Below are 26,043 nucleotides of genomic sequence, written 5' to 3' on the forward strand. Positions count from 1 at the left end.
AGTTAGCTTATCCTAAAGGAGTTCAGTCCTGGTTGTTCATTGGAAGGACTGAAACTGGAGGTTTGAAGCTGAAACTCCAATACTTTGGCCACCTGATGCAAGGAGCTGACTCATTTGGAAAGACCATGATACTGGGAAAGATTGAAGGCGGGGGGAGAAGAGGACAACAGAGGATGAGATGGCTGGATGGCATCACTGACTCATTGGACATGAGTTTGAGTAAGTTCTGGGAATTGGTGATGGACAGGGAGGCCTGACGTGCTGCAGTCCATTGGGTCACAAAGAGTTGGAGACGAATAAGTGCCTGAAATGAAATAATTAATGAATGAATGATGGAACCGGATACCATGATCTTTGTTTTTTGAATGTTGAGTTTTAAGCCAGCATTTCATTGTCCTCTTTCACTTTCATCAAGAGGCTCTTCAGTTCCTCTTCATTTTTCTGCCATAAGGATGGTGTCATCAGCATATCTGAGGTTATTGATATTTTTCCCAGCAATCTTCATTCCAACTTGTGTTTCATCCAGCCCAGCATTTGCAATGATGTACTCTGCATATAAGTTAGATAAGCAGGGTGACAATATACAACCTTGACATACTCCTTTCCCAATTTGGAACCAGTGTGTTGTTCCATGTCTGGTTCTTGCCTCCCTTATCATAGATCGATGACCATAGGTGCTTGTGTTTATCTCTGGACTTTGTATTATGTTCCATTGATCTATATTTTTGATTTTGTGCCAGTACATGCTGTTTTGATTCCTGTAGCTTTCGAGTATAGTTTAAAGTCACAGAACCTGATTACTCCAGCTCTGTTTTTCAAAACCCAGATTAAAAAGAAAAAAAAAAAAAAAAAACTGGAAAGAAATATGTGATGTTGTGTGATAATTTATCTCTTGTTATTTTGGCTAATAAAACTTTAATCCTAATTTGTCATCATTTTCTCTTTATTTTTCTGCCCTCCCATATCAGTATTGCTTAAACTATCAAGTCATGAAACAGATTAATAGAGCAAATAGATACATCTATCCAAAAATTATAATAGATTTCTTGCAGAAGACTAGTTTCTCATCTATGGAGTTTCCTAAAAGCTGAAAAAAGTATTTGGGTGTTTTTTTATTTTGTTCTGTTTTGTCACAACATCATAGTTGTTGTCTTTAAATTTTTTTCATGGTATATAAAGTAAATTATAATATATTCCCCTTCATGGATCACTTTCTTGTCGTGGTGAAAGGGCTTGCATAACTCAGTGAAGCTTTGAGCCATGCTGTACAAGCCACCCAAGACAGATGTGTCATAGTGAAGAGTTCTGACAAAACATGGTCCACTGGAGGAGGAAATGGCAACCCACTCTGTTATTCTTGCCACAAGAAACCCTATTAACAGTACAAAAAGTCACAAATATATGACACTGGAAGATGCGCTCCTCAGGTGGGAAGGTGTCCAGTATGCTACTGGGGAAGGATGGAAGGCAATCACTAAATACTCTCGAAAGAATTAAGTAATGGGCCAAAGTGTAAACAGTGCTCAACTGTGGATGTGTCTGGTGGTGAAAGTAAAGTCTGATTCTGTAAAGACACAGGAGCCTGAGTGCCACAGTCCATGGGATAACAAACAATCAGCTACAACTTAGCCACTGAATAATCTTTTATATGAATTTTTTGATTTATGGAAATAAGTAGATATTTATGTGATGGTGTGCACAGTCCTTATTTTGTGGCTCATTCATAGATTTCTAAGTTTGCAGATGAGTCTGCTTTTCAGAGAACTGATCCAGATATATTTCTATATTGTCATAAAAGCTACCTATTTGAAACAACCTTCTTAAAACTTTACTTAAATATAAAACAACTTGACATTTATAATACTCTTAGCATGCTTTCTAAATGAGTGTGTCCAGTCTTACCATCTAGAAACAAAATTGTTGGAAGTCAATCAAGTCTTCATGTGATTATAATCGTTCCTTTGTAGAGATGAATATCTTCACCCAGTAATGTTCAATACTAATTAATGTGCTGTCTTGACATCCTGTATGAACTTTTATTGCTGAGACAATAGCACATTCTATTCCATTTCTGTTAACTGGAATATTAGATTTCCAGAAGATTCAAAAATAGTGAAATTTTCTCAGATTTCTACCAGACTTGGTTTCAGTATCAGTATCAGTTCAGTCGCTCAGTCATGTCTGACTCTTTGTGACCCCATGAACTGCAGCACGCCAGGCCTCCCTGTCCATCACAAATTGCCGGAGTCTACCCAACCCATGTCCATTGAGTCCGTGATGCCATCCAACCATCTCATCCTCTGTCGTCCCCTTCTTCTGCCCTTAATCTTTCCCAGAATCAGGGCCTTTTCAAATGAGTCAGCTCTTCGCATTAGGTGGCGAAAGTATTGGAGTTTCAGCTTCAACATCAGTCCTTCCAATGACTTGGTTTAGGGTTTACTTAAAAAAAAAAAAAATAGCCTCCAGGAAAAATTCCTCTAATGAAGCAATTAACATCCTAGTGATCACAGGCTATTTCTTATACAGCGGAATACCAAAGATCCTTTTAGTCAACTCTGGCACCACAATGACACTATACAGCATGCCTCTGTGACGTTGTAACAAGCACTTCTGGGAAGAGAAGGGGCACTTTTGGTAGTTATGTCCGAATGATAGGCCTCAATTGGTTAGTTACCTTACTTAAGGCCTGGGGGTTCAGATCTAGAGCTTTTCAGAATTGGTCTAGATTCTGATATAGAGACACCATTTTGAAAGCCCATTGATATTTTTAAAGTATCATTTAAAACCACTAGGAAACTATTAAAAAAAACCTATAAATATCATACATATACCTATATAAAATAGATTTAAAATTTTATCTCTTTATTATCTTTTGGGTATTTTTATTAATAATATTCATTTCAGTCATAACTGAGTCTGATATCACAGTCAGATTCCTTAACTTTAGTTAAATACATTGGAATGAATTTTGTTACTTTAGTCAAATAAATTGTAATAAATTCTGTTCCTTGTTTAATTGTTTTTTAATGAATGCCATTCTTTCAGTTGATTAAAGCAATTTTTCCAGTGACTTTGTAAGTTGTCCCACATTGAGTGGATTTTAAATAGTAATTAATTGCCTGGGAAGCAGAAGAACAGAGTGGTTATTACAGCTCATAGGAATTTAAGGAAAAAGAATTTCTAACCGTTACAGTTATATAGATCTTCCCCTAGTATCCATAAAATGTTTTAACTTGAATTCTCTCTAGTTGATTTTATAGTTTCAACTCATATATTTACTTTTTTCAAAAATATATTATGCCCCTATTTCTATAAAAGTACACATGTTCTGTTTTTAAATGCCAAGTTGTGTTGATTCCATAGAGATTTGGGGAAATTTATCCTAATGGGAATAATTACTGTGGAAGCTAAAAATAATAGCTGTGTCCTTCTTTTTCCTTCTTTTTTTTAAAAAGCTGGACCTGTGATCTGCAGAATGCTGAGTTATCCCCCAACTCGCCGAGCGTTAATTGTGGGTTGTGGTCTACAAATGTTCCAACAGCTCTCAGGCATTAACACCATCATGTATGTATTTCTTTCTAACTTTTTACTGAAAAGATTGTGAGGAATTATTTTATATGAAAAAAATAGTAGGAACCTTGATGATTTGTTTTTATTAAATGTGCAGAAGTCTCCTTTGGGGAGATACTTAACTGTACAGTATTAAAAAAAAAAAACTGTATAATTTAAAAATCTTACCAAATTTTAACTAGAAGGAAGTGACTTATTTTGTTCATTGTAATTCTTGGCTTTATTTGATTTCTTACAATTTCTTTTTTATGCCATCAATTAGTTTATTTTATTCTGAGCTACTAAATGTTTCATTTTTCATAAGCTATTTCTTGATTCTCATTAAAAAGTAAACCCAAAGGGTAAACCTGGCATTTATTAGAGATCAGTGGACCCACACTAGTTCATTTCCTTTCAGGGCAGTCAGTTACAATGCAGTGTGATAAGAACATTCATAGAAGTACGTTTTTTACAACTAGAGTACAGTGGACCAGGGATGGACTGGGAGCAAAGTAGGGAATATACAAAAGTTCCGCGTTTTCTAATTGTCAAAATAGTTCTCAAAGTTGTATGTGTGTTGTGGGTGAAGCAGAGTGAATAGTGGGGGTTCTGCCATATTTCATTCATTTGATGTTAAACCCATTTTTGATGGTTGATTTTGTACTAGATACATAGCAGTGAATACAGGAGACACAGTCCTTGGCCTTATAGAGTATACAGGCTGGTGCAGGAAACAACACATTAAATAAATTCACAATTTAATACAGAATTTCAAATTGTCATCAAGAGAGCTATGTAAGATTGCTCCAAGAGAAGACTTTTAAGATCCTAGGTGATAGAATATGGGTTATAGAAAAGCTGATTTTTGCTGAGAATCTGGTTATTGATGAGAAGCTATGTTCTCAGAAGCTTTCCCCTATACATACTGGTTAAAATTATTCATTAGAAAAATACAAATTATGTAAAATTAGATTTTACCTAGTAAACATTTGTTTTGGGGACTTTTGATTATTTTTTTAATTACTTGGGTTATAATGAATTATTCTGTGGTAGTTTCAGAAGAGTGAATTAGTTAAAATAACTAGGGCCCAAGGACCCATTAGATTAAGTTGGAATTTACTAAGAAACTCCAACTTGAATATATCTATACCCTTTGTGAATTTGACTTTAATGGTAATCCTTGTTAGATTTCTGAACTACATTTTAATATTGGTTCTCTCCTCCCCTCTAACATTTACTTTCATTTTTTCCTCACCATTATCATATCTATTAAGCTTATCTGTCAGTATAGCACCTAACATTTTTGTGTCTGGACGTGGCATACCATGACTTTTCTGAGGCACATCCACTGTCCTTAGTGTGGTAATGGTATGGAATTGTAACAAGGCTAGCATCAATCTTTCAAACAATGCAATTCAGTAATAATCCTATGTACAAATCTAGTTCATCAACGTAATTTAACATATGTCCTATTTCTGAAAAACTTTTGTTTGTTCTACCCTTTTCTAGGCATTTAAATTTGACAAGTTTAAAGCATAGAAAGTGAATTTTTGTTGTGCTTTTTTGTATTCCTATAAAACAAGGATCACAGACAGGGCCAATCTAATTGGTGAGTGAGGTGAAGCCAGTGTGTTCCTAGTTGAAATGATTGTTATATAGTCCACTTGTGATATCTAATGTAAAGTGTGCTGATTCAGGTTTTCAGATTTTAATAAACTGTTTATTTCTCCAAATTCTCAGTCTTTTCACAGTAAGATCAAGTGATATGACTATAAGGATCTTGATATTCCTTAAGATGTATGATAGTCATTAATGTACTATGCTTATCACAAACTCAGAGAAGGCAATGGCACCTCACTCCAGTACTCTTGCTTGGAAAATCCCATGGACGGAGGGGTCTCTGAGGGTCGGACACGACTGAGCGACTAATCTGATCTGATCTGATCTGATGCTAAGTAACTGTTGGTTTTTCATAGTATATAACTTCGGACATTCATATTTTAAGCCCATAAAACTGTAAATCAATTTCTTTAAAATAGACCGTGCTATTTTTATTATTTGGATAGAAAATGACTAATTTAGGATCCTTCTACTTTATCTAGTCTGTATTCATGTGTGTGCATGTATATGTTTTTCTTTTTTCATTTTTTCCCCCACTATCCTTCAGTTCAGTTCAGTTCAGTTTGGTCGCTCTGTTGTGTCCAACTCTTTGCAACCCCATGAATCGCAGCACACCAGGCCTCCCTGTCCATCACCAACTCCCGGAGTTCACTCAGACTCACGTCCATCGAGTCAGTGATGCCATCCAGCCATCTCATCCTCTGTCGTCCCCTTCTCCTCCTGCCCCCAATCCCTCCCAGCATCAGAGTCTTTTCCAGTGAATCAGCTCTTCATATGAGGTGGCCAAAGTACTGGACTTTCAGCTTCAGCATCATTCCTTCCAAAGAAATCCCAGGGCTGATCTTCAGAATGGACTGGTTGGATCTCCTTGAAGTCCAGGGGACTCTCAAGAGCCTTCTCCAACACCATTATCCTTAAGATACAGTAAATGCTATCAAAATTTTTGTTTCTTATAGTTTAAAATAGTCTTTAAATGCAGCTTAATAGCTTTTTATTGCCTTTACTAGAAAATATCTATTACATTTTTTCATTTTAAAATGTTATTTAATTCAGAATTCTATTTTTATGAATATTTTTATGTATATTGCTCTTTATTCTTTTTCACTTCTTCTCTTTCAAGTGGAAAATGAAGTAGGCAGTGCTCCTTTATATTTCCAACCCAAACTTAATAATCTGTAGAAGTTGAAATATTTTTTATAAAATCCATTTTCTACCCCAAGTTTGAATTCTGACTTTTACCAAGAACAGTTCATAAAAGATCATATGAAAAAATATTGAAACATAAATCATCCTTACAATTGTATTATATAATCTTACCATGTTTAGTTTTCTCTGGTCTCCCTCATTAGGATCTTTATTTCTATATCCATGAATTAGTGTTCTATATCAGATAAAGAAATAGATTTATTTCTTAAAATATTTATTCTCTGCTATGAAAAAAATATATATATATGTTGTGAGTGTATTCAGGTATCTTATATTTGTATAAGTCGTGTTTATATCCTAACCCATACCTTATGGTCCTCCTGTCATATAGAGCATAGGACTCCTAAGGTCTTAAAACTGTTACATACTTCAGACACTACATTTAACTTTTAGAAGAGGCAATTTTCTATTTTGACTCTAATCAATAATTTCAAACATGCTGCTGAATAGGTTATTCTCTATTCACAAGAGAGAAGAACAGAGCAAATAGTGTTCTGTTTTCCTGATATACTCCTGCTATATTATTGCACTACCTCACAGACCAATAAAATAATTTCCCATGTCAAAATAAATGGAAGAGTAGTGATCTATGAAGATTATGATGATTAATGTGAAAACAACTCACTTAAGTAATTCTCATGTGATCTATTCTAAACTCCAGTTACAGTGTCAATAATTTTCCAATTTCTAGCTAAAAGTTTTTAATTTATTAATAAAAGGGTCATTCCCACATTATTATTACCACAACCAAAATGTGGATGAGTGAGTAATTAGGTGGTCGGAAGGGAGAAAGAGGAAAAAAAGAAAAAGAGAGAAAATAAAAGAAAGGAAACACTTGGCTACATTTGAGTTTGTTAGCATCTTGCTTCTTTTGAGGAACTTAAAATAAGCTATATTTTGATATGTCTTGATAATCATAAAATTAGTCCATCTTGGACAGGTGGAAGGTAGCAGAGTTTTACCTGGGAAAAGCAAGTGTTTAAATGGATCATTTTAAGGTTACACAGAAAATCTGCAGTAAAGAGGAGAAGGAAATCCAGAATTTTAAGCTTTTATGTCAGCTTCAGGTAAAAGGGATTATGGGTGTATAAATTTCTTTTGGACACTCTAAATAGTCTGCTATTTTTAAGCTGTTCTTCTTTTAGATTAATGCTTCCAGATTTATCTCTTCTTTCTCTTTTCTACTAACAAAGTAGGGGTGGGAAATAGGCAATTACATAGGATGGGCAGATCATTCCCACTTGCATGACTGCTTTGCTTTAATCCCCGGTGGATCACTACTTCTTTGTGTTTACTAGAGATAATAGACGGCTTTGGAAAAAATGGCCTTGCAATACTAATCTTAATAGTATCATTTACTAAGCATTAATACTGGGTTGGTGCAAAACTAATTGCAGTTTTGCATTGTTGAACTTTGTTATTTTATATTGAAATATATTTGTAAATAAATGTGGTTATGTTATACACCATTTTCATGTGCATTTCTCGCTTCTTTTTTTTGGTAATGCCTTATTACTTGCTGTTTATTTTATATTTATTTTAGACTAGGGAAATGCTGTTAGGCAAAAAAGCATGTTTGAGCAATTTTCTTATTTGAGTTCAAAATGGGCCGTAAAGCAGCAGAGATAACGCACAACATCAGCAACACATTTGGCTCAGGGACTGCTTACAACTTTACAGTGCAGTGGTGGTTAACAAACAGCTAACAAATTCACAGTACAGAGGATCATTGAAGCTGATCCTCTTACAACTGCACGAGAAGTTGCTGAAGAACTCAACATCAACCATTCTATGGTCATTTGGCATTTGAAGCAAATTGGAAAGGTGAAAAAGCTCCATAAGTCAGTGGCTCATGAGCTGACCACATATCAAAAGCATCATCATTAGAGTGTTGTCTTCTCTTATTCTTCGCAATAACAATGAACCATTTCTCAATTGGATTGTGATGAGTGATTAAAAGTGAGTTTTATATGACAACTAGCAACAACTAGCTCAGTGATTGGACTGAGAAGAAGCTCCAAAGCACTTCCCAAAGCCAAACTTGCACAAAAAAAGGTCATAGTCACTGTTTGATGGTCTGCTACAAGTATGATCCACTACAGCTTTCTGAATCCTAACAAAACCATTACATCTGAGAAAGTATGCTGAGCAAATTGATGAGATGCCCCGAAAACTGCAACATCTGGAGCCGGCGTTGGTCAACAGAACGGGCCCAGTTCTTCTCCATGACAATGCCTGACTGCATATCATACAACCAATGCTTCAAAAATTGAGTGAATTAGGCCACAAAGTTTTGCCTCATCTGCCATATTCTCCTGACCTTTTGCCAACTGACTATGACTTCTTCAAGCATCTTGACAATTTTTGCAGAGAAATCACTTCCACATCCAGCAATAAGCAGAAAATGCTTTCCAAGAGTTTGTCAAATCCCAAAGCATGAGTTTTTATGCTACAGAAGTAGACAGATTTATTTCTCATTTGCAAAAATGCGTTGATTGTAATGGTTAATACTTTGTTTAATAAAAATGTTTTTGAGTCTAGTTATAATGATTTAAAGTTCACTGTCCAAAACCAGAATTATGTTTACACCAACCTAATACCTGGTACTACTAGCATGTAAAATAAGTATTATCAGAAAAGGAAAAATAGGACAACACTTTTTAGCCTCTTCAGTAATATAATTATTTATTGTCATGGTAAAAACAAACATGTTTACTATTTTTTATATATAACACTATAAAAATTTTCATAGACGTGACCTCTCTTGTTCTTTATAAATATCCTAGTGAGTCATCAAGGCAGTTCTTCTGTTTATTCTCAAACTAAGGAAGCAAAAGCTTAATGAGTTAAAGTGACTTGTCCACTGTAACACAAGTTTTAGAGCTGAGGGTTGTTGTTGTTCAATTGCTAAGTTGTGTCTGACTCTTTCTGACCCCATGGACTGCAGCAAGCCAGGCCACCCTATTCCTCACTATCTCTCAGAGTATGCCAAAGTTCATGTTCATTGAATTGGTGATGCTATCCAACCATCTAATCCTCTGCAACCCTCTTCTCCTTTTGCCTTCAATCTTTCCCAGCATCAGGGTCTTTTCCAGTGAGTCAGCTGTTCACATCAGGTGGCCAAAGTACTGAAGCTTCAGCATCACTCCTTCCAGTGAGTATTCAGAGTTGATTTTCTTTAGAATTGACTGGTTTGATCTCCTTGCTGACCAAGGGACTCTCAAGACCCTCCAGCACCACCATTTGAAAACATCAATTCTTTGGTGCTCAGCTTTCTTTATGATCCAAATCTCACATCTCTACATGACTACTGGAAAAACCATGGATTTTAACAATACAGACCTTTGTGATGTCTCTGCTTTTTAAAATGCTGTCTAGGTTTGTCATAGCCTTCCTTCCAGGGAGGAAGCGTCTTCTAATTTCATGGTTGCAGTCACCATCTGCAGTGATTTTGGGGACCAAGAAGAGAAAATCTGTCACTACTTCCACTTTTTCCCCTTGATGTGAAGTGATGGGATAGCATGCCATGATCTTCACTTTTTGAATGTTGAGTTTTAAGCCAGCTTTTTCACTCTTCTCTTTCACCCTCATCAAAGGGCTATTCAGTTCCTATTCACTTTTTGCCATTATGGTGGTATCATCTGCATATCTGACATTGATATTTCTACTGGCAGTCTTGATTCCAGCTTGTAACTCATCCAGCCCAGCATTTTGCATGATGAACTCTGTTGCTGCTGCTGCTGCTACTGCTAAGTCGCTTCAGTCGTGTCCGACTCTGTGCGATCCCATAAACGGCAGCCCACCAGGCTTCCCCATCCCTGGGATTCTCCAGGCAAGAACACTGGAGTGGCTTGCCATTTCCTTCTCCAGTGCATGAAAATGAAAAGTGGAAGTGAAGTTGCTCAGTCGTGTCCGAGTCTAGCGACCCCATGGACTGCAGCCTACCAGGCTCCTTCATTCATGGGATTTTCCAGGCAAAAGTACTGGAGTGGGGTGCCATTGCCTTCTCCAGATGAACTCTGCATATAAGTTAAATAAACAGAGTGACAGTATACAACCTCATCGTACTCCTTTCCCAATTTTGAACCAGTCAGTTGTTCCATGTAAGGTCCTAACTGTTGCTTCTTGACCCACATACATCTTTCTCAGGAGACAGATAAAATAGTCTGATATTACCATCTCTAAGAATTTTCCACAGTCGGTTGTGATCTACATAGTCAAAGACTTTAGCATAGTCAATGAAGCAGAAGTAAACGTATTCCTGAAATTCCCTTGCTTTCTCTGTGATCAAGTGAACGTCAGCAATTTGATCCCTGGTTTCTCTGCCTTTTCTAAACTCAGCTTGTACATCTGAAAGTTCTCAATTCAAGACGCTGAATTGAGCTTCTACTGAATAGGCTTCTACTGCTGAAGCCTAGCTGGAAGGGTGTTGAACATAACCTTACTAGCATGGGGAATGAGCACAGTTGTGTGGTAGTTTGAACATTCTTGAACACTGCCCTTCTTTGGGATTGGGGTGAAAACTGACTCTGGGAGTGATATGTAAACAAACCAAAGTTAGTGAAATTCAGTATCACCCAAGGATAAAAGTCCAAAATGACTATGAGCTAATAAAGTTGCATCCATCTCAAGAGTTATAAAATGCATCAGACTAAACTGCTAGTACCCAGTTGAGGCCTTTGCTTTACATGCTGATCTAGAGTTCCTGGACAGGCCAGCCTAATGGTATTATACTTCTTAATCATATTTAATAATTTAATTCTATAAGTGCAATGGTTTTGAATTTGTTCCATTATCATATTTTATCCCCAACAAAGTCTCCTAGTGTGAAAAATGACCATGCAATCAGGAAACATAGTACAAAAAGCAAGCCAGCTGGTGGTAAATATAGAGAAAAATTAAGTTGACAGGAAATAAGAAAAGAATAAGGATTTGCTCTCTCACATTGTAAGTCTGAACCAAATGGGATGTTTTACTCTCTCTGAAGTTCTCAGCAGGTAGTATGAATGGAACAAAATGCTAACATTAATGTGAGCCTTCTCTTCTCTTGCCTCCTCAGTAGGGCTCATAATATAATCCAAAAAGCCTTTGAAATGTAATATGCATGTCTCATTGGAATGTCTCAAGATGAGTATATTGTAGTCATTTGTGTTCATTGGATGAAAGCTATTGAATGGTTGAGAAAAAAGTTTCATGTTTCACTCTTGATTAATGACTTTAGTGTTCTGGGAAGAATATTGATCCAGGAATCAGGATAATTTGCTTCAAGATCTATCGCTACCAAATTTGGGTGTGCCTGTTAATTCCCTTCCTTCTGATTACCAATAAAGTGAAGTGCCATGCTGTGCTAAATCTCTTCAGTCTTGTGTGACTCTTTGCCACCTTATAGACTATAGCCCACCAGGCTCCTCTGTCCATGGGATTCGCCAAGCAAGAATAGTGAAGTCTCCTGCATTGGCAGGCAGGTTCTTTACCACTACCTAGGAAGTCCATAAAGTGAAGTAGATGGACTTTATGTACATTTGAATGAGGAAAAATGGAGTTTCAAGTGAAAGTGGAAGGTCAAAATTTGTGTTTGAAATACTTTAAACCTTTCTTGGATGAAAAGTTGTCAGGAGATTTTAGTCTCAAAAATGTAAGCAATAAAATGTGAGCTTCATAAGAAATTTTATGAGAATATATTTTCTTGAATATGATAATCTTTTGTTTGCTTTGTATATTCACAGATAATTTTGTCCTGTAACAAGAATCTTAAAACTATATCTGCTCAAGTATTCATTCATTTATTTTTCAACCATCATTTACTGTATTGTTAATAGAGTTTCAGATACAAGTCTATATTCTTCCTAAGCAGATAGACCAAATAATTATAATGCATTATTATAAAAGGACAAATTAATATGCTATATGACCAATGAAAAATGAGTGACTTAATTCTATCTGGAAAATGAGGGCACATATAAACAGTTCTTGTTATTTAAATGTTTTTCCTTATCTGGAGTCATTTTAGGGGCAGAAACATGGTACTTCAAATATTAACACCACCTACTGTGTTAGATCTGAATTTAAATTGAAACTCACTACTCGGATGTAAACTCTACAAGCTTCTTAACTTCTCAGAGCCTCAGTGACCTGAAAATCAAGAATAATACCTCCTGTGGTTCTTGTGGTGTTTAAATGAGATATCCTATATGGCTCAGGCCCAAGGGAGGGACTGAGATCATGTTAATTTCCCTTCTGCTCCCTGTGTATAGCAGCTTAGAAATGCAAGATCATTTGTGAAAAGCAGAGGCATTGCATAGTTAACTTGTCCTCTTTGGCCCAAACCCATCCATCAGTCCAACATTTGAAGCATCCTCTGTAAATACAAAATTGTTATCATACCCCCCCCTTTTTTTGATAATTGTTTCTAATTTTCAAAATATAGGAAAAGTGAAAAATAGTATTTTTTTTTCTAACTAATAAATGTGACAGGATTGTTATCTGCTTCAGTGTTAGATACATTCTTTTCCTCTTATGGTTTAGTCAGGGAGAAAAGACCTCAGTGATGTTTTTAAAGTTAACTTTTATTGGAGTATAGTTGCTTTACAATGTTGTGTTAGTTTCTACCATACAGCAAAATAAATCAGCTATATGTATACATATATCCACTCGTTTTTGGATTCCCGTCCGATTTAAGTCACCACAGAGCACTGAGTAGAGTTTCCAGTGCTATACAGTAGATCTAGTTTTCTTCTTTATACATGGTAGTGTATATATGTCAATCCCAATTCATCCAACCTCCCCCTTACGTCTTTGGTAACCATAAGTTTGTTCTCTACATCTGTTATTCTATTTCTGCTTTGCAAATAAGTTCATTTCAATCATTTTTCTAGATTCCACGTATAAGCGAACCAGAAAAGACCTCAGTTAAGTTCAGTCGCTCAATCGTGTCCGACTCTTTGCGACCCCATGAATCACAGCACGCCAGGCCTCCCTGTCCATCACCAACTCCCGGAGTTCACTCAGAGTCACATCCATCGAGTCAGTGATGCCATCCAGCCATCTCATCCTCTGTCGTCCCCTTTTCCTCCTGCCCCCAATCCCTCCCAGCATCAGGGTCTTTTCCAATGAGTCAACTCTTCCTCAGTGACCTTTAAACAATAAGAACAAACAATGCCTCCCTAGGAAGTGTAGGAGCTGTGACTAAGTATACCCTGAGTGGCACGATTTGTGGTTTACATCAAAAGACAGTCAAATCCTTTCTGCATGTTTCCTAAGTCAGGTATGAATTTAAAATTTTGTAATAATTAATGGAAATTTATTACCCCCCCGTGACCAGTTTGTAAAATACCCTAAGATTTGGGTTCCCTAGGACGTCTTTGGTGATATGATGATATAGTTTCCTTGACTGACCTTTCTGTCACTCATATGTCATGCTGAAAGGTAAGCAGAAGAAATAGAGATGCTGTCAATGAATTGAAATACTAGCACGAAATCCAGGGGTATGCTCTAGGAAATAGGCCTGCTCTGTCCCTAAAGTAGAGCCTTGCTCCCCAAATCATATGTGAGTTTGAGAGTAACCAGTCCAGTTAGTTCCAGGTGCATGTGTGCTAAGTCACTTCAACTGTATCCGACTCTGTAAGACCCTGTGGACTGCAGCCTGGTATTCTCCTCTGTCCATGGATTCTCCAGGCAAGAATACTGGAGTGGGTTGCCATGTCCTCCTCCAGGGATCCTCCCGAACCAGGGAGCAAACCTGTGCCTTTTACATCTACCTGCATTGTCAGGCAGGTTCTCTACCATGAGCACCACCTACAAAATTGTAGAAATGTTCATTCTTTAAACAAATAAGGGGAAGGCACTCCTCCAGGGACTAGACATGCAGAACATAATGTAGCCCACCCCCAGGGAACCTTAGTCTTTTCCTCTCATCTTTAAAAAGATGTAGTGCCACCTGTCTTGAAAGGTTGTTTTGAGGATGAAATGAGGTAAGGAAATGTCTGCCTCACAGAAGGTCCTCAGATGTTGGGGAGTTTGGTTCTCCTCTTCCCATACTCGCATTTGTTATCCTCTCAATAATTCAGCTATCTGGGCTGTCCTCACTTGGTCAGCATTCTTCTTAAGAAATTTCCCTTATTGGCACAGCACAGCATTTCACCTTGAGTCTCCTTCATGACTTTTTCTACTCAGTTTACACTTTAATGCTAGTGCTCCCCAGGCCTTGGCTTATAACTCTGCTGGGAGATTTTGTTACCTTCCATAGTTTCAGTGACCATCTACCTGTTAGAGATGGCCTAGCATACATTTCCAGATCAGAACTGCTCTGAGATGCATAGTCATATCCAACTGCTGGGTATTTCTATTTAGATATCCTATTCTCACCAACCTCTACATGCACAAGACTGACTCCCAATTGTTTCTCACCAATTCTACCCTTCTTCCTCTTGTGAAGGATTTGACCAGTGGGAACCCAGGACTGTGGCTGGGGAACCAAGACGTCCAAATTCAACTAGTTGCAATTCCCTTCACTTTTACTCCCTTATCATCTGTTACTGAGCTTCCCAGGTGGCTCAGTGGTAAAGAATCTGCCTGCCAAAGGAGGAGCCACAGGAGATGCAGTTTTGATATTTGGGTCAGGAAGATCCCCTGGAGGAGGAAATGGCAACCCACTCCAGTGTTTCCACCTAGAGAATCCCATGGACAAAAGAGCCTGGAGGGCTACAGTCCATGGAATTGCAAAGAGTCACATACGGCTGAGTGAACACAAACACAACATCTCTTATATTCTTCCTATTATCTTCATTTTCATTATGTGTCCAAGGTTAGGCCATGCTTTAGTTAGAGTTCATTGTATTTGCAAGTAACAATTTACTCAAACCTAACTTTACAGAAACAAGAGTGATTTGCAATAAGGGCACAGGGTTGAAGTCTAGAAATAAAGCTGAACCTGCCAAGGGGCTTGTGAAAAAAATTAATCAATGTCAATCTAAGAAAGAAGTGGAAAATTTTATTTGAGCAAACCTGAAAATAACCTAAAGACAGTCTCAGAATGTTGAGAACTGTTTTTAAGAGGCAAAGAGGGAGGGCAGTGTACATATGATTTTCCCTTAAAGAAAATATGAAGAGGGTCGCACATATGAAGAGGGTATGTGTGACCAAGCACACATCTCTTGTAGAAGGTTGTTGTTAGTCACTAGAAATAGACATCTAAGGTAATGGTTTTAGTGTTTTCATAGGTATGGGAAGACAAAAGAATCAGGTTCATAAAAATTTCTCTTGAAAATATCTGTCTGTCTGAGGAGCAGTGCTGTCAGTTTTGCCTTATCTTGATCTTTACCCGGAATTCCTTTCAGGCTATATTGTTGATCAGCAACTGCAGCGATTCATGGCTTGGTTCTTATAGAACTGGATGGTTGGCAGCGTTCTTTATTGTACAATCCTGTCCCTTTCTATCTTAATTTTTTTTTTTTTTTTGGTCTTAATTTTGACCAGGGTGTGGGAGACATTTCATGACCAACTTGTTTCATAGCATTAGGTATGCTCATGCCCAGACCAGGCAGGGATTTCCTTCATAGGCCACTCAATGTGCTATTACTGGACTAGGCTCTGTTAACAGTAACTAGAAGCCTCTGGACCACCATAACACCTAATCTGTTATGGTCCAGGAAATGGTTCCCTCTCATTGCTTCTTCCCATACCTACAGTTACACTATTATAGCCATTGATCTTATAGAACTATTTATTTGATCAGTGGTTTCAAATCACCTAATCATGAATAATTTTATCTGAGGTTCCATCATACATTTGGTAATAAAGGAACCAACAACCTTATAAAATAGAAAGAATATAAGTAATATAGGTGGTAGGTTATAAGTAGGTAGTTAATCTAAGAACTTCTATTAGGTTTGACTCAGTATATTCCCAGGTTGTTTGATCAGTCTATTTTGCATCAATTACTATCTTTAAGGGAAATGATAAATAAGCATTGGATATACGTAAAGTTCACCAAAGATGTCTACACCTACAAGGCAAATAGTGGGTCATTAAGACCACTTACAGGGTTGAGAAAGCAATATTATCTTCTAAGGAGCTACACTGCTGATGCCAGAAGGAGAAAAATTGATGTATATGGTTCAGTAGGTATTTTTCCTGTTGGGGAGATCTGGTTAAGGCATAATGCAGTTGCACTCTAGAAGGAACAATGGAGGCCAAAATGGGCAGAGGAAAATATTACATTTTTTTATGTCTTGCCTTAAAATATGAGTTTTTATTTCATCAGAGCTAAGAGCAGAAACTGGAGAGTCATGTGCTCAGCCTCTGTGATCATGTGACATTGTGGTTTTAGTTTTTCTGGCTGTATGCATTCTCTTCCTTCTTTCTCTTTGAAATCTTTCTGTGGTTTTTCTCATCTGTGATCACACTCTGCCCCCATAACCTTGGATGTACTTCTAAATTCAAGCATCTACAAAAGATTAACTAGAATTGTACCAATTCCTAATTTCTTCTTACAGCCTTTGTTTTAAAGTCTGTTTTGTCTGATATGAGTATTGTTAGCTTCCCTGGTGGCTCAGAGAGTAAAGCATCTGCCTGCAATGTGGGAGACCTGGGTTTGATCCCTGAGTCAGGAAGATCCCCTGGAGAAGGAAATGGCAACCCACTCCAGTACTCTTGCCTGGAAAATCCCATGGACGGAGAAACCTGGTGTAGGCTAAGGTCCATGGGGTCTCAAAGAGTCGAACATGACTCCACTTTCACTTTCATTCCATCTTTCTCATGATTTACATTTGTGTGAAGTACGTGCTCCGGTCCTCTTACTTTCAGTCTGTAAATGTCCATAGGTCTGTGGTGGGTCTCTTGTAGACAGCATATATATATATATATATGTCTTGTCTTGTACCCATCCAGCCAGTCTACATCTTTTGGTTGGTGCATTTAATCCATTTACATTTAAGGTAATTATTGATATGTATGATCCTATTACCATTTTGTTAATTGTTTAGGGTTTATTTTTTGTAGATCTTTTTCCTTCTCTTGTGTTTCCTGCCCAGACAAGTTCCTTTAGCATTTATTGTAAAGCTGGTTTAGTGATGCTAAATTCTCTGAATTTTGCATATGTGGAAAGCTTTTGATTTCTCCATTAAAATCTGAATGAGAGTTTTGTTGGGTAGAGTATTCTTGGTTGTAGTTTCTTGCCTTTTATCACTTGGAATATATCATGACATTCCCTTCTGGCTTATAGAGTTTCTGTTGAGAAATCAACAGATAATCTTCCAGGATTTCCCTTGTATGTTATTTTTCTTTTTTCCCTTGTTGCTTTTAATATTTTATGGTTGTCTTTAATTTTTCTCATTTTGGTTACTATGTGTCTTGGTGTGTTCCTCCTTGGGTTTATCCTGCCTGGGACTCTTTATGCTTTCTGGACTTTGCTGACTTTCTCCTTTCCCATGATGGGGAAGTTTTCAGCTTTTGTCTCTTCAAATATTTTCTCAGGTCCTTTCTCTCTTCTCCTTCTGGCACCCCTTTAATGCAAATGTCAGAGTTTTGATGTTGTCCCAGAGGTCTCTTAGGCAGTCTTCATTTCCTTTCATTCTTTTTTCTGTTTTCTGTTCTGCAACAATGATTTCTACCGTTCTGTCTTTCAGATCACTCATCTATTCTTCTGCCTCAGTTATTCTGTTATTGATTCCTTGTAATGTATTGTTCATCTCTGTTTGTTTGTTCTTTAGTTCTTCTAGATCTTTGGTAAACATTTCTTTCATCTTCTCCATTCTTTTTCCAAGATCCTGGATCATCTTCACTACCATTATTCTGAATTCTTTTTCTGGAAGATTGCCTATCTCTTCTTCATTTAGTTGTTTTTCTGGGGATTTGTCTTGTTCATTCATCTGAGACATAACTCTATTTCTTTTCATTTTGATTATTTTTCTGTAGTTGTTTTATTAGTTCTGGAGGCTGCTTGGATTGTAATTCTAGTTTCTTCTGTCTACCCTTTGGTGGATGAGAAGAGGCTTGTGCAGGCTTCCTGATGGGAGGAACTGGCTGTGGGAAAAACTGGGTCTTGCTCTGGTGGGCAGGGCTGTGCTCAGTAAAACTTTAATCCAGTTGTCTACTGATGGGTTTGCCTGTGCTCCCTTCTGTTTAGTTGTTTGGCCTGAGATGACTCAGTCCTGAAGTCTGTAGTCTCTATGCTAGGGCTAATGGCAAACTCCAAGAGGACTTAGGCCAAGATGCGTCTCCCAAGACTGCTGCTGCCAGGGCCCCATCCCTGCAGTAGTGGGCCACTGCCAACCCATGCCTCTGCAAGAGACCCTCAGACTCTCATGCGTAGGTCTGGCTCGTTCTCCTGTGGGGTCACTGTTCCTTTCCCCTGGGTTTTGGTATGCACACAGTTTTGTTTGTGCCCTTCAATAGTGGAATCTCTGTTTCTCCCAGTCCTGTGGAAGTCCTGTAATCAAGCCCTACTAACCTTCAATGTTAAATTCCCTGGAGATTCCCAGTCTCTTTGCCAGATCCCCAGGCTACAGAGCCTGATGTGGAGTCTAGAACCTTCACAACAGTGGGAGAACTTCTTTGATATTATTGTTCTTCAGTTTGTGGGTCCCCCACCCAGTAGGTATAGGATTTGATTTTATCATTATTCAGTCCCTCCTACTGTCTTGTTGCACCTTCTCCTTTGTCCTTGGATGAGGGATATCTTTTTTATGGTGGGTTCCAGTGTTCTCCTGTTGGTGGTTGTATAACAACTAGTTGCAAATTTTGGTGCTCTCACAGGGGAAGATAAGCACAGGTCCTTCTATTCCACTATCTTGAACCAGTCCCCTGAAAAATTTTAGTCCTTTAATCACATAGGTGGCTCCCAAATTCCTAATTCCTAAGAGAGAAAATCAAAGTGAACCTCCTTTTGTGAGGGAGGGTGTGAGGCCAAGATGACAGGGCAACACCAGGAGATGTGCAGAGAATTTTTCAGCCTTAAATTTCACCTCCAACAGTTTATCCTTCTTATCTCTGTGAAGTTTCTGAAATAAAGTCAAGTCTTATCCATCTTGACTTAAAATTATTTAATGACAACCACAGCATTCAGCAGATCGGAAAGTCTAGAACCATTTGTGGCATTACTTTTGTCCATCTCTTTCCTGCCCTGTTTCAGACCAATTCTCCCATGCTGTGCCTCCTGCTCTGTGCAACATTCTCTGCTTCTGATGAGTAACCAAAGCCTCAGGGCTTTTAGGTCTTTTTATACAGTTCATGAGGTTCGTGGCAAATATACTGGGTTAGTTTGCCATTCCCTCCTCCAGTGGATCACATTTTGTCATACCTCTTCACTATGACCTGTCCGTCTTGGGTGGCCCTACACGGCATGATTCATAACTTCATCGAGTTACTCAGCCCCTTCACCACAACAAGGCAGTGATCCATGAAGGGGATCAGAAGGGATGAGGCGTCAGAGGATGAGATGGCTGGATGGCGTCACCGATGGAGTAGTTATGAACTTGGGCAAACTCTGGGAGATGGTGAAGGATGGGGGACCTGGCATGCTGCAGTCCATGGGGTCACGAAAAGTTGGACACAACGGGGCAATTGAACAACAGCAGGGCCTATGCATATCATTCTCCCACTCTGACTAGGTATCTGTCATAATAGTATTGTGCTTTGTTTGTGCTTCATTTAACATTTCTGCTTTTTAAAACTTCAGACTTATTTTTTTCCCTAGAAAGATTATACAAATAATAAAATTACCCCCCTCAAAGTACTTACCCAGAGTAAGCCAGCTATATTTTCGTTTCTACTGACTTTTGTTTTCTGTTCATCACCAGGGTCATAGTACGGTGTTATACTGGATTTGGCTTTGTCTGTGTGAGTGTCTTCCTTAACTAGTTTGCAGTTATGACCTCAGGAAAACAAAAACCATGGCATTCAAGATTTGAAAATAGGATTTTTCAAAACCACTGCCAAGTGAATTCTTTTCTTTAGAATTAGTGACAAGCTACAATGACATTTTTAGTAACTTTTAATATTAGCTGTATACTCAGTTTGGGTTTAGTTTAGTTTAGTTTGGGTTTAGTTTAGTTTAGTTTGGGTTTCAACATTGAAGGTCCATGACAAAAATTCTAAAGACAGATCTCTTGGTTCCTTCTTTCTCAGGCAACTGGAGAGCTAAGGTAGTGACTTCTGTCCACGTTTGTGATAGTACTTCCTGTGACTGATAGAATTGCAGAATTTCAAATGTTATTAAGCTGCTAGATGCAGAGACAAATAGTCTAATGACATGTTATTCTTGGCAGGAAGAAAAATGAACAGTGTTCCCTGCTGGAACATCTTCATTTATTTTGATAAGATTATTTTTATTGGGTAGATTAAAATATACAAAACTAAATATAAGGTGCTCCTGTTTCCATTTCAATAAAAACACATAGTACCAGAAAATAGAAAATGTATAAAGTATATGATTTTAACTTTAGTTTACTGCATTGAATTAACAGTCTTCTCTTCAATTCTTCTGATGATCTTCAGCTTCCTTAAGGTTCTCCCCTCAGTCTCTTATCATAATTTTGTTTGAGAAATTTAATCTGTATTTTAGCTTATTTGCAAGGACTAAGTTTAGCCCTGAGATATATTTTCTTTGAAAAATGCAAAATTTTTGCCATTGTCAAATTTCACACTGAAGTCTTGATTTCAAGGGATTGCATTGTCTCTTGGAGCCTTTGCATTGCATCTGGTCTCCCATAATCCCTGCTACTTTCCTTGGCTGGGCACAGTCAAGATGGTTGAGGTTGTGTCACCTGCCCTAAGGAATCCACATTCAATTAAAATTCTGCTTAGAACTTTCCCCATGTATGTCCTGTATGACATACAGATTGCAGATTATCAGATATCTCATATTTTAGGAATAGAGATAGAGTCAAATCATTACAGAAAAGCTGTGGACATTTTTAAGATGTTCAGTTTCATATTTTACTTTTAAGACTTTTATTCACTTAAAAAAATATTTTTTTGAGGCTAAGTGGATGAGACTACGATTTGTCAACACTTTGAAAGTGAAAGTCACAGTCGTGTCCAACTCTTTGTGATCCCATGGACTATAGCCTGCCAGGCTCCTGTGTCCATGGAATTCTCCAGGCAAAAGTACTGGAATGGGTTGCCATGTCCTTACAATCACTTTTATCAACTGAAAGAGAGGGTGTGCTGTAACTGACTTTGGAATCAGACAGATCTGTCTAATAATGTTGTTAGAATTAAATGAGGTGGCATATTAAATGTACTCTAACTAACATAGTCACTCATTTTGTACTGCACTATTATTTTATTTGGCATCAGACAGACTTGGAGTCAAATTTTACTATGTTTCCTAATCAGTTATACTACTTTGAATGACTTACATAGCCACTCTAAGTCTCAGCTTTCTTACTTGCAAATGAGATATAATCTGCCTCCCAGGGTGGTTGTGTTTTCTCTCATCCTAACCCATCTCAGTGACTGGTGCTCCCACATATCTGGTTGCTCAGGCCCCAAACCCAGGAGTCATTGTTGATATGATTTTCTTTTCCTTTTACTCCCCAATCCAGTTCTCCAGTAAGTCTTAGCCCCAAAACCATGATTTTCAAGCTGTGCAGAGGACATAAGAAACTCTTTACAAGGGAGCTGAGGGATATTTAAGTATGTGAGGGAAACACAACATGCTCAGACTACTCCTATTAAGTAGTTTAACCTTAATAAACAGAGCTATTAGGTTATTTGTTTTGGCTTCGAGGTGCTGAAAAAAATTACTCATATACAAAGGGCTCCTTGAAGCCAAGAAGTTAGGGACATTTAGCTCTGTGGTGTAGTGCATATCCTTTTCCTGTCTTCATCTCCATTACTACCAGCCACACTAGCCTCTATCATCTGGTTTGTTGTAATCATCAGTCTCCTCACTGGTCTTCCTGTTTCCAGGTTTACCTTCCATAAACCATTCTTTTTTCTTTTTTCCCTCAAACTCTCTTAAGTTTGTTCCCATCATAGAGACTTTGCAGTTGCTTTTCTTTCTGCCTAGGAAGATCTTCCTCTAGATCTTCACTGTGGCTGATTCCTTGTCACTTGGGTCTAAATTTAAATGTCAACACCTCAGATAGGCCTTGACCCTGTTCCATTTCCTCCGTTCACTCTTACATCTCTCCATTTATTTTCTTCATGGTATTTATCACTGCGTAAGTTATCCTCTTTGGTTGAATGAGTGCTAAGTGACTTCAGTTGTGTCCGACTCTTTGCAACCCTATGGACTGTAGCCCACCAGGCTCCCCTGTCCATGAGATTCTCCAGGCAAGAATACTGGAGTAGGTTGTCATGCCCTCCCACAGATCTAACCTATGTCTCTTAGGTCTCCTGCATTGGTAGGCAAGTTCTTTACAAAGGCACCCCCTGGGAGGCCCATCCTCTTTGTTTACTTGTTTGTTAATAAGCTCATGAGAGTAGAGCCCTCATCTGTATTGTTTACCTTTAAATTTTGCTCAGCATACAGTAGACACTCGGAGAATATTGGTGGCATTGGAAATGTAGACAAATGCTTGCTCTATTTCCTTTCTTCAGAACTCAATGATGTCATTGATGATCATGTGCCCTTTGCTGTTTCTTTATAGTAAAGTCATGCTGAAATTATGAAAGATGGGAAAGTAAGTGTCTTGTGGAGGGGGGTGTCAGACATTAGATTTTTTATTTATTCTGTTTTAATAGCACTCTACCTTTATTTGAAGTGCCTGATTTTTCCAAATCCTTAGTAAATTAATTAAACAATTAATTAAACAACTGAGAAATGATTCCTTTTTCTATTTTTCTCATTACCCAAATATCCCTGAATTGGCAAATCTCAGTTGGAGAAGTACTGGAGTAATATATTGTAAAATCAAAATCACTCTTGTATATTCCTTATTTCATTGAAACATAGAACCATAAACAGCATGAAGGAAAGGTATCCATGTAGCCTTTGAGTTTATGCCAAAGGAATGAAATGGATTGCCAGATTGTATTGCACAGCGTCAGTTTGCAGTTCAATGAGATGAATATTTGCAATGATCATTAAAGAATAACTTCATGAGTAACAAAATGAAGATTCCATGATTGACCTCAATAAAGCTGTAATACAGAATTATATATAATAAATTAAATTTATAATAATATTTTTATCACTAGTGCAAAATGTAAACAAGTAAATTTGGATAAGTACATATAGTTATAGGTATTTATATTCTGGCTATTTGTTTTCTTTACAGAATGTACCTCGAACTTGTTTTTCAGTCACTAAGTCGTGTCCAGCACTTTGAGACACCATGGACTGTAGCCTGCCAAGGTCTTTTGTCCATAAAATTCTCTAGGCAAGAATACTGGAGTAGGTTGCCATTTCCTCCTCCAGGGGATCTTCCTGACCCAGGGATCGAACCCATTTCTCCTCCACTGAGAGAGGTGATTCTTTACCACTGAGCCACTAGGGAAACTTATGAATTTTTTCTAAGGATTTAAAATTCAGTTCGAAATTCCTGGTGGTAACAATCTGGCTATGTTTAACTGGTACACAAAATCTCCTGTGCCTTCTCATATCTGAAGTACTGAAACAATCAAGTCAGTGCTGTGTAGGATAGCTTATAATTTACAGCTCAAGATTCCAGGTGTATTTTTCTTCAGCCCTAGAATTCCTATACTACCAGTTGCAGCTGGAAGTAGAATGAGAGAAAGCAGATGTTCAGGAGGCCCAGGTATAGGTGTGGGTATAGGTTGGTGGCAGACTCTGTCAGCAGGAGAATGGGTGTGCAGGAAAGGGAGTGGCAATAGCAAAGGCATTGGCAAGATCAGCTTTTTGTAATAATTACTCCGGTTAGCGCAGGGTGTTTGTCTTGCCCCTGGTAGGGGAGGAAGGAAGTAGATGATACTTATAGTTGTTCTGACAGTGTTAAAAGTGAAAGGGGCACAAGATCATTCCTATGTATCAATTGTTTTAGTAGGTTTTATGTTTGTACATAAATGGTTATCTCTAATATGGTTATGTTCGTTGATAATTCAAATGACTTCTAAAACCAAAAAAGCAAAAATGACTATGGCTTCCCAGCATGAACTGTATAGTCATATAATGTTTGCTTCTACATGTTCATTAGAAAGCCAGTTCATGAATTAATTTTGTTATTAAAATTATACTAGTAACTTAGGTTGCATACATACAATGCATTTTTCATCAACTAGGTGAAAAATATTGGTTAGCTAGTTATTTTGATAGTGGAATATGAATCAGATGATGATCTATTAAAGTACATTAAAACAAGTTTTCCTGTTTTGCTGATTTTAAAGTTTTTTCAGTAAACAGTATCATTGGGTCATTTATGTAGTGGATTAAAAAAGTCACAGACTTGTTTTACCATTATTGATATTTTACATTTTCAGTTTAATTTTTATTATAGTATTACATATATAAGTCAAAGTAGTGTGAGATTTACTATGAAAAGTGATTTTCCCTGTCCCTCATCCTCTACCTCAAGTTCTACTCTTCAAGGACAATTACTTTCACTTCTTTTAAATATTTCTTTCCATATTAACACCCTATGTATTTCTAAGTAAATAATATTTATATAATTTTTATTGATTTCAGTGTTTGAAATTCTGTATTGATTTTGTATTACATAAGATGCTTCTTCCAACCATCACCATTCACATTCACAAAATTCCTCCCACCCTTATAATTACATCTCAAGTTTTGGGGTTAACTAATGTTCACTGTTTTCATCCTTGTGACTACAAAAACACTGTTTCCAACTCAGCAACTCAGTGCACCGTGATTATGTGTACTTCTCTTGTGCTGTACATCTTCTGTTTGCTACTTAGGTGACACCTCTATCCTTCTCTGCCTTACTCTGCGTGAAGCCTGGCCGGATGAACTGACTGATACATGTGTACCAGCAATTTTTCCTCCCCTATTGTAAATAACTGCCTCCTCCTTTAATTTGGGCTTCTTTTGTGGCTTAGCTGATAAAGAATCAGCCTGCAATACAGGAGACCTGGGTTCCATCCTTGGGTTGGGAAGATGCCCTGGAGAAGGGAAAGGCTACCCACCCAGTACTCTGGCCTGGATAATTCCATAGACTGTATAGTCCATAGGGTCACAGAATCAGACAGGACTGAGCGACTTTCACTTTCACTTCCTTTAATTTGCTCAGTGTTCCTTGTAACTCTCATTAATCCTTTCTGCATACTCCTCAGTAACCTAATGACAAACATTAGGAAACCCATCCTTGTATTTCTGCTTCCCCATCTCTTGCCTTCCTTGCTCACCCTCCTCCTAGAGCCTCCATCATTCTGCTCACTCCCTCCCCTCCTCAGGATGCTGTCCAGGTGCAGCTGTAGAAATTTTCTTTAGTTCTCTTCTGGTTGGCTTCCCTGCTTCCTGGATCCCATTTCCTCTCTTTAGGCTTATGCCTTCCTTTTGGTGGTTCTTATTCTGCAGTAGTTGCCTGTGAAAAGCTCGGTGGAAGATTTTTTTAAAAAGAGAGAGAGACCATGAAAATCTTTATTCTGCCCCCAGACTTAATTATTGTTCTGCCTCAGAATCTTGAAGTGATAGACTTTCATTTTCAGACCATGCCTTCCAGCTGCACTTCATTGTGCTTGCTTTCCTCCAGTCTGAAAGTTTGGTTGCTCACTGTCTCTACCAGGAAACCTCTTTCTCCTTCA

The 26,043-nt window shown here is 37.8% G+C and overlaps 1 protein-coding gene across 1 annotated transcript in view; it reads left to right on the forward strand.

Annotated features, from left to right (window-relative positions):
* SLC2A13 (solute carrier family 2 member 13) overlaps positions 1–26,043 on the forward strand; it is a 526,695-nt gene that overhangs the window by 227,562 nt on the left and 273,090 nt on the right. The window contains exon 4 of the mRNA XM_061416450.1: positions 3,456–3,564. Coding sequence (XP_061272434.1) covers positions 3,456–3,564 — 109 coding nt within the window. The remainder of the gene's footprint in view (positions 1–3,455; positions 3,565–26,043) is intronic.

The sequence above is a fragment of the Bos javanicus genome, chromosome 5 (assembly GCF_032452875.1).
Source record: "Bos javanicus breed banteng chromosome 5, ARS-OSU_banteng_1.0, whole genome shotgun sequence".
Classification (NCBI taxonomy): Eukaryota; Metazoa; Chordata; class Mammalia; order Artiodactyla; family Bovidae; genus Bos; species Bos javanicus.